At 44.7% G+C, this 16285-nt stretch overlaps 1 protein-coding gene across 2 annotated transcripts in view; it reads right to left on the reverse strand.

Annotated features, from left to right (window-relative positions):
• Positions 1-16285, reverse strand: part of XPO6 (exportin 6) — a 102352-nt gene that overhangs the window by 56102 nt on the left and 29965 nt on the right. The window contains exons 5-6 of one of the 2 annotated variants that reach the window (XM_068244190.1): positions 14852-15011; positions 12788-12865 (exon numbers count right to left, since the gene is read on the reverse strand). In XM_068244190.1, the coding sequence (XP_068100291.1) occupies positions 12788-12865; positions 14852-15011 (238 nt within the window). The remainder of the gene's footprint in view (positions 1-12787; positions 12866-14851; positions 15012-16285) is intronic. The other variant, XM_068244191.1, reaches the window with a different exon arrangement.

Below are 16285 nucleotides of genomic sequence, written 5' to 3' on the forward strand. Positions count from 1 at the left end.
ACTCAGTCAGGCTCAAGAGATGAAGACCAGGAACAGGCAGGAGACAACTGTCATTTAACATACAAAAGATGAGTGATTGTGGTTCACAGATGTGAATCAAAATGAAAAGCAAGATATTGAGGCAAGTCGCAGGCAGAAGAAGCAGAGGCAGGAAAAAGGTGGAAGGCAGTCTGGTACAGGGTTGTGGAGTCGGTACAAAAATCATCCAACTCCGACTCCAGGTACCCAAAAATTGCTCTGACTCCACAGCTCTGGTCTGGTAATAGGCAGAGTCAGCTGCAAGGGATAAGGAACACTGAGCAAGGTGGCACACACACTATTGAAGCTGATGATAACTGACAGCAAAGCCAGAAGCAGTGCAGTGTGTGTATGCATTAACAAGGAAAGGCACAGAAACGCCAAGGCACCAAAATGCCCTTATACAGCGGTGTCTGCATATGGACACAAGTCCATGCACATTCACACATGTGCAGGATTGTGCATGCACGCCAAAAGCCACCAGGGCTGGAATTCTTAAAGAGTATGAAGCCAATAAATTTACCTGTATTTCCCAGTGCTCTTCAGCAGTATGATCAAAGATGATTTGCTGCATTCCAGCGGCAGAACGATTTATTTAATCCCCGGGGCAAAATAGTGCGTTACTTCCTGGAAAAGGCAGAGCTGAGCGCAGTAGCTCTGCCTCCAGTGAAGTCAATCTCCTCCTCTGTCTGCCCCTCAGTCTTCTTTCATGGAGAGAAATGGGGAGAGGCGGAGATTGATTGGACTGGAGGCAGAGCTACAGCGCTCAGCTTTGCCTCCCCCGGGCAGCAAAATCTATGACTTGGAAAGTCGTAGAATTTTGCCCCGGGATTTCGGGGGGTTAAATACATCATTCTGCCATGAGGATGTAGCGAATCATCTTTGATCATAATGCTGGAGAGCTCTGGGAAATAAAAAAAAAGGCAATTTTATTGGCTTCAGACTCTTTAAATATCAGTTTTACTGGCAACAAAGTAATGGCCAAGAGTCGGTGACATGTCAGTTCACTGCCCAAAACCCATAGCTTGCTTCTCCTTGGTGCCAAGTTGACAGGCCTACGAGTGAATGCTAAAGGACTCCCTCTTGACGGTCAACAAAAACAACAAAATAGTGCAACATTTAACTAATTACCTGTCCGAAAACCGACTAAGTTGTCTCCTCACTACTATAAATGGGAGGCACACAAAGTTGCAATCTAGGGCAGGACTGTCCAAATGAGAGCCTGCCTGCGACATCTGGCCCCCTCGAGAGCTCTTGCTATGTCCAGTCCGTTTGCGGTGTCACTCCACTTCCTCTCACTACTTCTGCCATGCACACCTCTTTTTCTCTGCCCCCCAAAGCCAGGATGTTGCTGCTCCACCCCCTCCAGACCAAGACTCCATGGCCCATATGCAATTCCCTTTTTCACCTGAGTTTTCTCCTAGGTGATAATTTTAAACTTGTCATTAAAATGCCTTTTAAGCCACCAGAAAGCAAGAAAATACTCAAAATAATTTTGATAGCACTTTTTCACCTACATTTTGGTATTATTTTAGTTGAAAAGTGCTGGAAAGTTATTTTAAATCGAAGATGAAAAATTATCTCCTAGGAGAAAACTCAGGTGAAAAGGTGAATTGCATATGGGCCCATGTCCACAAAGTTAGACAGCACTGATCTAGAGCACCTTAGGGCTCTTTCACACCAGAGCCCTTTTTCAGCGTTTTAACGCAAAGTCTATACTTTGCGTTAACCAAGGTAAAAGGAAAGTCCATAGACTTTCATTTTACCTTTCACACCAGAGGCTGCGTTTCGATGCGTTGCGGTACGACTTATCCCGGCGCATTTTATCGTCAGGAATCGGCGTTTACCCGTCGGGTTAATTTATATTACCACCGCTACTCAGCGTCGCACCGCAGGTTCCCGATGACAGCCGCAGGCTAGTAAAACGCGTGCAGGAGAACGCCTCCTGCACGAGTTGTAGATTTGTAACAGGCCTTATACAGCCAAAAGTAACCAAAGAAACCAAATTTGACAGTCAAATATGGCTGCTGGCAGCATCATGCTCTGGGGGTGCTTCTCTTCAACAGGGACAGGGATTGCGCATACCACAGCCCCTACAAATACCTGAGCAGCTAAGCAACCACGCACACAGGTAAAGTGAAAACAAAGCTGGGGAAGGGAATTATGCCACACAATAATAGGAATTACGGCTATAGCGGCACACAGTCAGTAACTTCGACGCCATCACAAGACTGAGCGGAAGTTGATTTTAAAACACTGTATGCCTCCAGCAATAGCTGGAAGTCAAATTACATTATTCTCCACTATCCACGTGGACCTGGAGGAGGAATAGTATTTAACGCCACCGGAAACTTGTGCAGCAGAAGGATAAGCCGTATATCGGCTGTATCCTGCGCCCAATTCATATGTATGCGCTGGATACTCCTAGATCAACTCTGGTTTAGAAAAAATGGACACAGGTAATATGACTAATATTTTTAAGACACACACACACACACACACATATACAGTGGAGGAAATAATTATTTGACCCCTCACTGATTTTGTAAGTTTGTCCAATGACAAAGAAATGAAAAGTCTCAGAACAGTATCATTTAAATAGTAGGTTTATTTTAACAGTGGCAGATAGCACATCAAAAGGAAAATCGAAAAAATAACCTTAAATAAAAGATAGCAACTGATTTGCATTTCATTGAGTGAAATAAGTTTTTGAACCCCTACCAACCATTAAGAGTTCTGGCTCCCACAGAGTGGTTAGACACTTCTACTCAATTAGTCACCCTCATTAAGGACACCTGTCTTAACTAGTCACCTGTATAAAAGACACCTGTCCACAGAATCAATCAATCAGACTCCAAACTCTCCAACATGGGAAAGACCAAAGAGCTGTCCAAGGAAGTCAGAGACAAAATTGTAGACCTGCACAAGGCTGGAATGGGCTACAAAACCATTAGCAAGAAGCTGGGAGAGAAGGTGACAACTGTTGGTGCGATTGTTTGAAAATGGAAGGAGCACAAAATGACATCAATCGACCTCGCTCTGGGGCTCCACGCAAGATCTCACCTCGTGGGGTGTCAATGGTTCTGAGAAAGGTGAAAAAGCATCCTAGAACTACACGGGAGGAGTTAGTGAATGACCTCAAATTAGCAGGGACCACAGTCACCAAGAAAACCATTGGAAACACATTACACCGCAAAGGATTAAATTCCTGCAGGGCTCGCAAGGTCCCCCTGCTCAAGAAGGCAAATGTGCAGGCCCGTCTGAAGTTTGCCAATGAACACCTGAATGATTCTGTGAGTGACTGGGAGAAGGTGCTGTGGTCTGATGAGACCAAAATAGAGCTCTTTGGCATTAACTCAACTCGCTGTGTTTGGAGGAAGAAAAATGCTGCCTATGACCCCCAAAACACCGTCCCCACCATCAAGCATGGAGGTGGAAACATTTTGCTTTGGGGGTGTTTTTCTGCTAAGGGCACAGGACAACTTAATCGCATTAACGGGAAAATGGACGGAGCCATGTATCGTGAAATCCTGAACGACAACCTCCTTCCCTCTTCCAGGAAACTGAAAATGGGTCGTGGATGGGTGTTCCAGCACGACAATGACCCAAAACATACAGCAAAGGCAACAAAGGAGTGGCTCAAGAAGAAGCACATTAAGGTCATGGAGTGGCCTAGTCAGTCTCCGGACCTTAATCCAATAGAAAACCTATGGAGGGAGCTCAAGCTCAGAGTTGCACAGAGACAGCCTCGAAACCTTAGGGATTTAGAGATGATCTGCAAAGAGGAGTGGACCAACATTCCTCCTAAAATGTGTGCAAACTTGGTCATCAATTACAAGAAACGTTTCACCTCTGTGCTTGCAAACAAGGGTTTTTCCACTAAGTATTAAGTCTTTTATTGTTAGAGGGTTCAAAAACTTATTTCACTCACTGAAATGCAAATCAGTTGCTATCTTTTATTTAAGGTTATTTTTTCGATTTTCCTTTTGATGTGCTATCTGCCACTGTTAAAATAAACCTACCATTGAAATGATACTGTTCTGAGACTTTTCATTTCTTTGTCATTGGACAAACTTACAAAATCAGTGAGGGGTCAAATAATTATTTCCTCCACTGTATATGAAAGATAGATAGATAGATAGATAGATAGATAGATAGAGACACACATATACGCACACATACATACAGTGGTTTGCAAAAGTATTCGGCCCCCTTGAAGTTTTCCACATTTTGTCACATTACTGCCACAAACCTGAATCAATTTTATTGGAATTCCACGTGAAAGACCAATACAAAGTGGTGTACATGTGAGAAGTGGAACAAAAATCATACAAGATTCCAAAACATAAAAAAAAAAAAAAATAACCGCAAAGTGAGGTGTGCGTAATTATTCAGCCCCCTGAGTCAATACTTTGTAGAACCACCTTTTGCTGCAATTACAGCTGCCAGTCTTTTAGGGTATGTCTTTACCAGCTTTGCACATCTAGAGACTGAAATCCTTGCCCATTCTTCTTTGCAAACCAGCTCCAGCTCAGTCAGATTAGATGGACAGCATTTGTGAACAGCAGTTTTCAGATCTTGCCAAAGATTCTCGATTGGATTTAGATCTGGACATTGACTGGGCCATTCTAACACATGGATAGGTTTTGTTTTATACCATTCCATCGTTGCCCTGGCTTTATGTTTAGGGTCGTTATCCTGCTGGAAGGTGAACCTCCGCCCCAGTCTCAAGTCTTTTGCAGACTCCAAGAGGTTTTCTTCCAAGATTGCCCTGTATTTGGCTCCATCCATCTTTCCATCAACTCTGACCAGCTTCCCTGTCCCTGCTGAAGAGAAGCACCCCCAGAGCATGATGCTGCCACCACCATATTTGACAGTGAGGATGGTGTGTTCAGAGTGATGTGCAGTGTTAGTTTTCCGCCACACATAGCGTTTTGCATTTTGGCCAAAAAGTTCCATTTTGGTCTCATCTGACCAGAGCACCTTCTTCCACATGGTTGCCGTGTCCCCCACATGGCTTGTGGCAAACTGCAAACGGGACTTCTTATGCTTTCTGTTAACAATGGCTTTATTCTTGCTACTCTTCCATAAAGGCCAACTTTGTGCAGTGCACGATTAATAGTTGTCCTATGGACAGCTTCCCCCACCTGAGCTGTAGATCTCTGCAGCTCGTCCAGTCACCATGGGCATCTTGATTGCATTTCTGATCAGCGCTCTCCTTGTTTGGCCTGTGAGTTTAGGTGGGCAGCCTTGTCTTGGTAGGTTTACAGTTGTGCCATACTCCTTCCATTTCACAATGATCGCTTGAACAGTGCTCCGTGGGATGTTCAAGGCTTTGGGAATCTTTTTGTAGCCTAAGCCTGCTGTAAATTTCTCAACCTAATCCCTGGACCTATGTGGTGTGTTCTTTGGACTTCGTGGTGTTGTTGCTCCCAATATTCTCTTAGACAACCTCTGAGGCCGTCACAGAGCAGCTGTGTTTGTACTGACATTAGATTACACACAGGTGCACTCTATTTAGTCAATAGCACTCATCAGGCAATGTAAATGGGCAACTGACTGCACTCAGACCAAAGGAGGCTGAATAATTACGCACACCCCACTTTGCAGTTATTTATTTGTAAAAATGTTTGGAATCATGTATGATTTTCATTCCACTTATCACGTGTACACCACTTTGTATTGGTCTTTCACATGGAATTCCAATAATATTGATTCATGTTTGTGGCAGTAATGTGACAAAATGTGGAAAACTTCAAAGGGGCATACTTTTGCAAACGTGTGTGTGCGCGTGCGTATTTTTTTTAAATTTATATTTAAAGTTGGCAATATAGCCAAATTGGCAATATAGCACTATATAAAGCACAATTTATATTCTGTGGTTGACGACCTCAAAATAAAAGTCAAACATGCGATTCTCACGAAACTTGCCCGTGCTGTAAGAAAAGGGATGAGGCTTTATTACACAAGGAAGCCACAGACTCTTGTGAACAGGAAGGAAATAAGCAACACAGACACTAATGATCTCTCACACACCGGAAGACACAATAGAGTGATAAAATACATATAGTAGTAGAAAAACACACAAAATTTTTTTTTAACTCTGTGAAAGTTATATTATAGAGTGTGACCTGAACGCTCCCAAAATGTTGTGCAGCTACAGGAAGCACGTTCTAGAAGGTTTACAGGGTCAGTTATAGAGACAGCAGAAACAATATATAAAAGTATATACGGTATATACGGTACACACACACACACACACACACACACATATAGCACAACCAACCACCCCAGCGGCACATTACTGCAGATCCAGCAGATCTGATTACTATTGATCCAGCTGATGTTATATCAGATCAAAAATAAGGCGGCTTCCTCTGAATACCTCCTTGTACCCTACAAGACATGTCGTCACTTACTACAAAATGCCTTCTGGAACGGATGCTGTATTCACCTGCAACATGAGTGCTGCGCATATTTAATGTCCCATTAGGATTATTACAATAAGACATTAGGAAAGCGTAAACTGACTGCTAAAAGCAAAAACTATTTCTTTGAGGCCATGAGGATGGATGGAGGGGGTCGTGGAGTTAAATACGTACCTATCCTGATGTCTGCAGGGAACAAGAAAGGCTCCACCCCCTCTTCAGCAGTGCTGCGGTGGATACGTTTCCGGAGACTGCGGCAGCTCTTCAGGAACCTCCATCTGCATGGCCGTGGCCCACCCCCAGCCACCAATCAGGCCATGGCTGCTGAGCTGGTGGGGTGGGGGGCTACACAGGTGGGCGTCGCCTGAATTTCAGCGGCCAGTTAAAAAAAACAAATGTCAGGGCCCAAATGAGGGGAGGAGAAGCGATTACCTGCCTGGAGGGAGGGCGTCAGGACAGGAGAGTATGTAGCCCTGCAAACCCACCCCCCATCTACACAGGGCCTGTCATGACCGGCTCTGTCATTTTGGCCTTAAGTACTCTTTAAACAACCACCACTGTAGCCCAATGTTTGCATTACAGCCGGAAAATAGCGGCTTTCAAACGATCTTAGCAGTGATTTTATAAAATATATAAAAAGCAAACCTCACCTTTAGGGGAGTTTGTAAAAACTGTGGTCTGTTGGAGGGAGGGGTGGCAGCATTACTTACGTTCACAGGGCTGGTCCCTATCTCCACATCTGTATGCTCTTCACCATCTTCTCCAGCCAGACCTGCAGGTGCCACAGTTTGAAGTGCCCAGCCAGGACCTGCACTCACATTGGACTACATCACGCAGCATGCATTGCAGCAGCCGGAACGCGGGCTTAAAACTGCTGCAGGTCTGGCTATAGAAGATAGAGCGCATATAGATGGAGGGCTAGGGAGAAGCCCCCGATATCATCTAATGCTCATCACCAACGGCATACACACCATTCACAAACCTCCCTTAGGTAAAAAATCAGGGCTGAGGTGAAGGAAATACCCAGACACCTCTATGTACAAGTGATCCATCTACTCCAACTACACACAAACTAGAGAAACTCTAGTTGAGTGACACTCATCGTGTAGAGATTTATTCTTTCGGCCAGCTAGATGAAACAATGTCATGTCCTTTACAGCGGAATATAATCCTGCATTTCAACTTTGCTCTAAAACATTTACAGCATATTATATGCAACCAGCATTTTTTTTTTTTACTAGACCAGCATTGGAAGGGTTACACACAGAGCTTTAAAGTTCCGTGGAGAGAAATGCAGACACATCCGAAGTTTAGATACATACAAGTAAACACAATGTAATAAGTGTGGAATGTGACTCACTCTGACTGTGCAAGAGCTCCCGGAGAGAGAGAGAGAGAGAGAGAAGAGAGAAGAGAGAGAGAGAGAGAGAGAGAGAGAGAGAGAGAGAGAGAGAGAGAGAGAGAGAGAGAGAGACATTCCTCACTTGTTACATTGTGTTTACTTAAAGAGACTCTGTAACAAAATGTTGAGCCTTATTTCTTCTGTCCTACAAGTTCCTATTACTGTTCTAATGTGGTCTGTCTTACTGCAGCCTTTCCTACTTGCACTGTCTCTGATATAAATCTCATCTCCTTTCCTCTGTCCTGTCTGTCGGGCTGAGGCTGGAATGTGCAGCACTGCTTGTCATTGGCAGAAGCTTTACACCCCCCCTCCAAGCTCTGCATGAGTCACACAGTAAGCTAGTTCTCAGCCTATGATACTCTGGTTAGAAGCCAGTCTTTTGTTTGTAAACACTGTCTAAAACTGTTAATTACAAAACAGGATTGCAGCAGGGAGTGGCAGAAACAGCACAGAGGGGCACAGGAGAACATAAGGAATAGAATGGTATGCTTTTTATTGTAAATATTTTAGAGTACAGATTCTCTTTAAATGTATCTATCTAAACTTCGGATGCGTCTGCATTTCTCTCCACGGAACTTTAAAGCTCTGTATGTAACCCTCCCAATGCTGGTCTAGTAAAAAAATGCTGGTTGCATATAATATGCTGTAAATAATGTTTTAGAGCAAAGTTGAAATGCAGGGTTATATTCTGCTTTAAAGCAGTAACGATAAGTATATACAAGGCACTTGTACCATCCTTTATGTTGAGTACACACAATGTAATTTCCCATCAGATCGACAGGTAATCTAACAGGAAGTTGCATTGTGTGTACATGTCCAAACTGCTCCTGATCGATAACAGGATCGATTTTCCCATTTTACCTTCCCAAAATCGTTCCAGTGATTGATCGGAACTGTCCGAAATAATGGGTTCGATCACATCGATTGAAAGGGAAGTGGTATTGTGAGTACCCAGTATTAAAGGACTTGAGTCGGGATCTTCTCATATGCATGAATGACAATTCTACACACTGCCTGATTTGGGGTGAAAGGGTAATTTTAGTTGAACCTGAAGCTTGGCTGTAAAGGGATTATTGTGTCCACACCTGAATTCATATCTCTGCTCCCTCCAAACTGCATTAAAAGGATAATTTAACTGGGTTCCCTACATAGGATGCCCATACACAGATCTGACCAGACTTGACCACTTTAGTAGTGCCAGTTCCTCCTGACAAGAAAGTAGCCTGGGAGGAAATAGGCATGCATGGTCACCCCTGGAGACCGCAGCAATACGTGGCACAGGGCAGCAGGGCTGAGCTCTCGGATTCCGAATTTCGAGTTTGCCATCGGAATTTGGCAGTTCCGAGTAAGCACTCGAAACTCGAAAATTCTGCAATTCCGAGTACCGATTTCGTGTTTACATTGAAGTCAATTGTGCTAAATTCCGTGGTGAATTGTGAAGCCCCCTTACATGCTATCATCACCAAATTTGGCATGTATATTAAGCAGATGAGTAGGAACATGGTAAGAGCTTATAGTTTTTGAAATAAACGATTTTAAAGTTTCGTAGTAAAAATGTTTTTTAAACTGTGTAAAATGACACTGCTGCAGAACAGGTTACTGCATTCCGAGTTCTGTATACATATTGTATACATTTCATGAAAACAGACAGCGTGGGGTCCCCCCTCCCAAGCCTCCTTAACCCCTTGTCCCCCATGCAGGCTGGGATAGCCAGAATGCGGAGCCCCGGCCACGTGGGGCTTCGCACCCTGAGCTATACCAGCCCGCATGGTCCATGGTATGGGGGGGCTCTGGAGGAGAGGGGCGGCCAACCTCCCCCTCTCCCCCAGAGCCCTTGTCCAATCCATGGACAAGGGGCTCTTCCCCACCTCCGGTGCCCCAGGAGGAGGTGGGGGCCGCCGACGTCCTGGGGGGTTCATGGTGCCATCCGGGGTTCCCCTTTAACAAGCGGACCCCGGAAGCCGCCCCCTCCCCAGGAGAAATGAGTATAGGGGTACACGGTACCCCTTACCCATTTCAGCAGAGTTAAAAAAAAGAAATAAAAACACGACAACGAAAAAAGTCCTTTATTGTTCTAAATTAACCAGGGATACTTACCTTGCAATAATCTCACGCCAGTAACCTCAGGAGTGGTCCCACGCCAGTATCCTCTTAGGACATCTCACCACCCTCCCACACTGACGAACTCCCACCACTCAATGGTCACAGTCAGCCTCTGCATCTGTATAGCAGAGGCTGAGCCTCTGCATCTGTATAGCAGAGGCTGAGAACACGAAAATTTTGCCTTTAAAACAAGAAATTTCGGCAAACAGTGATGCAATCAAAATGGCCACTGGGAAATCCCCGATCGCTGGAGGCCACACCAGAGTGGCGAAACCAGTGATTTTTCACATAGATGGTGGGTCCAGGTGACCAGAGCAGGAGGTGCCCTAATCCCCTGGACCCACCCATTCATGTGAAATAACGCGTATTCTGACACTCTGAGGTGGCCTCCGGAGAACTGGGATTCCCCAGCAGCCATTTTGTTTATGACACGGTTTGCCGAAAATTCTTGTTTTAGCAAACAATTTTCATGTTTCTAGTTTATGCAATACAGATTGCAGAGGCTGTCTACAGCCATTCATCCCCAGGAGCTCTGCAGGATCGGCAGGTGCGCGGGACCTCCTAAGAGAATAGAGGGGGGCACAGCGCAGGAAGGTGGGAAAGTGAGCACAGAGCGGCGGGGAGGGGGGGAAGCCTCCCCTCCCTCACCTAGGGCCCCCCCCTTGCGCACTCCCCCCCCACCTCCAGAATTTCAGCCAACCAGCGGAACGGCTTACTGCGACCGATAGCTCTGTGTGCCGCTGGTCTAGTATTCTGCACTGACACTGTCCAATCACGCTCTCGCAGTACTTCCTGTGAGAGCGTAATTGGACAATGCAATGCAGGAGACCAGACCAGCAGCGGCACACAGAGCTCTTTTCTCGGTAAGTGATTCCCGCTCGCTGCCGCTGCAATTTTGGAGGGGGGAGCACGGAAGGTTGACCCTAGGTGAGGGAGGGGAGGCTTCCACTCCTCCCCGCCACTCTGTGCCCACTTTCCCACCTTCCTGCGCTGTGCCCCCCTCTATCCTCTTGGGAGATCCCGCGCACCTGCCGATCCTGCAGAACTCCTGGGGATGAATGGCTGTAGACAGCGTCTGCAATCTGTATTGCATAAATTAGAAACATGAAAATTGTTTGCTAAAACAAGAATTTTCGGCAAACAGTGTCATAAACAAAATGGCTGCTGGGGAATCCCAGTTCCCCAGAGGCCACCTCAGAGTGTCAGAATACGCGTTATTTCACATGAATGGGTGGGTCCAGGGGATTAGGGCACCTCCTGCTCTGGTCACCTGGACCCACCATCTATGTGAAAAATCACTGGTTTCGCCACTCTGGTGTGGCCCCCAGCGATCAGGGATTTCCCAGTGGCCATTTTTATTGCATCACTGTTTGCCGAAATTTCTTGTTTTAAAGGCAAAATTTTCGTGTTCTCAGCCTCTGCTATACAGATGCAGAGGCTGACTGTGACCATTCAGTGGTGGGAGTTAGTCAGTGTGGGAGGGTGGTGAGATGTCCTAAGAGGATACCGGCGTGGGACCACTCCTGAGGTTACTGGCGTGAGATTATTGCAAGGTAAGTATCCCTGGTTAATTTAGAACAATAAAGGACTTTTTTCGTTGTCGTGTTTTAATTTCTTTTTTTTAACTCTGCTGAAATGGGTAAGGGGTACCGTGTACCCCTATACTCATTTCTCCTGGGGAGGGGGCGGCTTCCGGGGTCCGCTTGTTAAAGGGGAACCCCGGATGGCACCATGAACCCCCCAGGACGTCGGCGGCCCCCACCTCCCCCTGGGGCACCGGAGGTGGGGAAGAGCCCCTTGTCCATGGATTGGACAAGGGCTCTGGGGGAGAGGGGGAGGTTGGCTGCCCCTCTCCTCCAGAGCCCCCCCATACTATGGACCATGCGGGCTGGTATAGCTCAGGGTGCGAAGCCCCACGTGGCCGGGGCTCCGCATTCTGGCTATCCCAGCTTGCATGGGGGACAAGGGGTTAAGGAGGCTTGGGAGGGGGGACCCCACGCTGTCTGTTTTCATGAAATGTATACAATATGTATACAGAACTCGGAATGCAGTAACCTGCTCTGCAGCAGTGTCATTTTACACAGTTTAAAAAACATTTTTCTTATGAAACTTTGAAATCGATTTGCTCAAAAACTATAAGCTCTTTTCACAATTTTTTTTTTTACCATGTTCCTACTCATCTGCTTAATATACATGCCAAATTTGGTGATGATAGCATGTACGGGGGCTTTACAATTAACCGCAGAAGTTAACACTATTTAATTCAATAGAAATGCACTCGGAACACGAAAATTCGGAACACGAAACTCGGTTTTCGCATGCGGTACACGAAATTTCGACGAAATCGGAATTCAGCTGTTCCCCTCAGCCCTGCAGGGCAGAACCCAGAGAGACCTGCGATCCTGGAGAACACTAAGGAGGTAAATATGCTTCTTTCCTCAAAGCGGACCTGAACTCAGAACTTCCTCTCTGCTCTAAAACATATGCAACAGCATAACAGCCTTTAAAGAAAAACATTTCTGTCTTACAGCTGATACAAATCCTGCAATAAATTTGCAGTGTTTCTACGTCCTGCTTTCATGGAAGCAGACACAGCTGAGAGATCAAACTACAGTTCTGATTAGAGGGGGGAATTAGACAAGCTAAACTCTCCAAATACATACAGGGTGCATTTCTCTGTGTTCTCCTTCTGTCCTGTGCAAGAGTTCAGGTCTACTTTAAAAGCCACTGAATTTTGTAGGCACATACACTAGCAGCAGAATGGGAGGGATTTATGGCATGTACATGCAGAGAGAAGGTGGAAGCAGAGAAGGCAGGAGGTGGCGTACGGAATTACCGGCATCTGAAGCAGTGGGGGAAGGTGGGGGAGTGGCAGCAGTGACGCTGTGCTTATCCCAGATACTCTCCAGCACGCCTGTGGGCGAGACAAAAAAAAAAAAACTAAAACAAAAGGAAATAATAAGCTATACACAAAGACAGTACTAAAACACACATCCCTAAAAAAAAAAATGGCAAAAAGGGGGTGGGTGGGGGTGGTGGAGATAGATGTGGGCGATAACCCACATTATCGATCTGAACTAGACAAATATTAAAGTGGACCCAAATTAAAAATACAAGATTTCAGAAATTAAAACTATTTTCTAACTTATAATAATAAATAGCAGCCTTTTTTCAGCTGCATGATGAGAAATATAAATTATTTTACATTTATTGGAAGAACCCCTCCCTTCCTTTCATATTGCCTGGACAGAATCCGGCAGACTGGTGGAGAAGATAACAAAAACAAACTACAGGCTGCTACTGATGATGTCACAGGGGAGGTGATCTTAACTTGTGTGAGATAGACGACGCCCCTATGAGGGAGGGTAGCTGATGACACACACCAATGATCTAAAACCTCCTACTAAGCTCAGAAGTAATGGCTGCCACCTGTATAACCCTAGTTATGAAAAGAGACGGGCGAAAAGCATGCACTGAAATGCTCATAGGCTTGAAGGAGTGTTTATCTTTGTATGTGTCAGAGTGGTGCAACTACAGTAAATATTTTGAATTAAAAAAAATGTTTGGTTTGGCTCCGCTTTATTGCCCCCTATTCAGTCCATGACATTTTGACATCAGCAGACTTTTCTAAAAAAACACTACTAGATTAGGTATCAGAACCTTTATTCTACTATCACACTACAGTATAAACCCCTACGCAGAGTGAAACAAGGAGGGACAGCAGCAGTCTGACCTACAGACGACATGCTGACAGGAACAGGGGAGGGATAAAACCGTCCAAATGTGTAATAGCTTAATAAATACGTAATGAATAAAAATGTTTACATATTACTTTATAAATTGATTTAGTCAGTGTTTGCCTATTTGTAAAATATCTTTCCTCTCTCTGATATACATTTTGAAATTTATCACAAATGGCAACATCTTTTGTCCTGGCAGATGCTGCTCTGTAGAATGTTTACTGAGAGTTCTGAAGCCAGTGAAAAGAATACTTGGTCTCGCAGAAGGTTCTGGGAGTAGAATTCCGCACATCTATACAGCCTAGGCTAAGCTTGACTGGGAAAATGTGGGTTACATAGCAATATACTGTTCTTCTATTAAACATTTTTCATGCACAATTTGAACCAGGTTTACAGGTGATGGCCAATTAATCTGTGTTCAATGTGCACAACATTCTCAAATCAATCATATAAGCCCTGCAGGGAGCGTACACGTAGAATACAGTCGTACTATATAACAGTGATTACATGGTAGACACTAACTCCAAATTTAATAATACTGTATATCAAGTTAGATTATTTCACAAAGAGAGTTTGAAAATGTGAAAATCATGTGGAATTGGTCCTGAAGCTGACAATAGTTACACGTGTTAACACTCAAATGCACTTGTTTAAATATATTACAACTCAAAATGAATACTCTTTTGTAACGTAATTTAAATTAAAACATCAGTTAGCATATTTCTGCTGAATGTAACAATACTGACACTGGGTTTCTTCTTACAGAAGAGATGTAGTTATTATAGTGATTTATAGTTATTATACATCAGATGTCCCTTTGTGCACACATATAGTCACAATCAGATCTGTATATCAGATTTGAACGTTCAGTGACTATTTCAACAGTACAAGTAACTGGTTTTTGATTAGTTTCTAGTTTGTTGACTAAGTGCTGTCATTCATTACTGTCTATACAAGTTTTTATTACAACTGTTCTATAAAATAGAAAACACTTAATTTTTTTTCTTACTTTTTTTTATTAGAGTCAGAAAGAAAAAAAAAAAAAAAGTACCAACTCCAACTTTAGGTACCCAGTGGCTGCTGCTCACTCTACACTCCTGCTAGCATCTTGAGAAGAGCATCATCTCACTGGGAAATCAGCCGCGGTCCAGCGCATTTACCTGTTAGCAGCCCTAGAACTGTTGGCACTTGATCAAGCAGCAGTTTGCGGAGCTCCTCCTTCCTGGCCACACTGAGGTCCTCCCGGGGACAAGCCAGCTCCTCAGATGTTGTCTTCAACATGATCAGGCCCAGTGGCGTGGTGCTGGGGGTCTGAATCAGCTACGTTACAGGAGACGAGACAAGACAACACAGTGATGCAGGTCCAGCTAATGTCATATTTGAAAAACCAATCAAATGGTGTAAAGCACCAGAAAAACTAAAAAGTAACTTTCCATTTACCAATTGTAAGCTAAAAGAGAAATTATCTATAGTCTTCATTTAAGCTTCATATACGCTGGACGAATTTCAGCCGAGGGGGTTGTTCGAGGGGGATTTGGGTTGTGTATCTAGTATGTGTCCCTGGAGCTTGTTTAAAGATCCAATACAGCAAGCCCGTTCTACTATCAGAAGCCGTTCCATTATGCGTTGCTCTGTCGTCCCGCCTCCTGATACCATAGTAACAAAACGCGTCACTAGGCTACAGCTGAGGGATGCACCTATATGCGCTCATAGCCCCTACAGGATCAAGATCAGTCCTGATGGTGACACAAATGGAAGACGTGTATCCCTTTAGGCTTTGTACACATGCTAGATGAAACTTGGCCAAAGTGGTCAATAAGGACTGCCTCTGCTGGGATTCCAGCTTGTGTGTATGCCAGTCCCTGCCCCCCACGAGATCCAACTGGCAGATCGATCTGACTGAAGGCATTGTTCTCTCCACTCATCCCACTCACCGTGTGTCGTCACACCTGTCACTTAACCCCCTCCACCCCCCCACCCAGCAACAGAGCATATCACTAGCCCGCAGACTAGCGGCAGGTTTGTACAATATTGGCCTTTCAGTGTCGCCCAAAAGATGGAATACCAATCCCCACAAGGTGACATGCCTCTGTCTGTCTGAGACTTTACTTGGAAGCTTAACAAATTGCACTTGCCCTGCAGGAGATTTCCCCATTGCCTTCTGTATAGCAACTGCAGCTGATTAGGGTGAGGAAAAAAAACAGCATTCAGTGGAACTGTAAGCAGGACAGAAAAAGTGATCCTCGTTAAACTGCTTTTTTAAATTAGCTCGACTATATGTAGCAGCAATGCAATACTGTTCTGTGAGCTGCGGGGAAGGGACTTTCGAACACAAGCAAGCAGGATAACTGTACAGGCAATAAAAGTATTCCAGACGGTTATTTAACTACTTTAGAGTTAAATCCTCACGCCAAAGTAATTCTTCCCAGCAATCATTTCCATTCTTTACTCTTACTACTGCGCCCATAAAAATGAAGGGATTCCTGCCAATATAGAGACCATCGGAAGGACCCCATCAGATAAGCATCTCTGCATCCAGCACCACAGACAAGTTTAGAATACCAGTAATAGTGCATCTCGTCCAGAGAAGGGAT

The sequence above is a fragment of the Hyperolius riggenbachi genome, chromosome 7 (assembly GCF_040937935.1).
Source record: "Hyperolius riggenbachi isolate aHypRig1 chromosome 7, aHypRig1.pri, whole genome shotgun sequence".
Lineage (NCBI taxonomy): Eukaryota > Metazoa > Chordata > Amphibia > Anura > Hyperoliidae > Hyperolius > Hyperolius riggenbachi.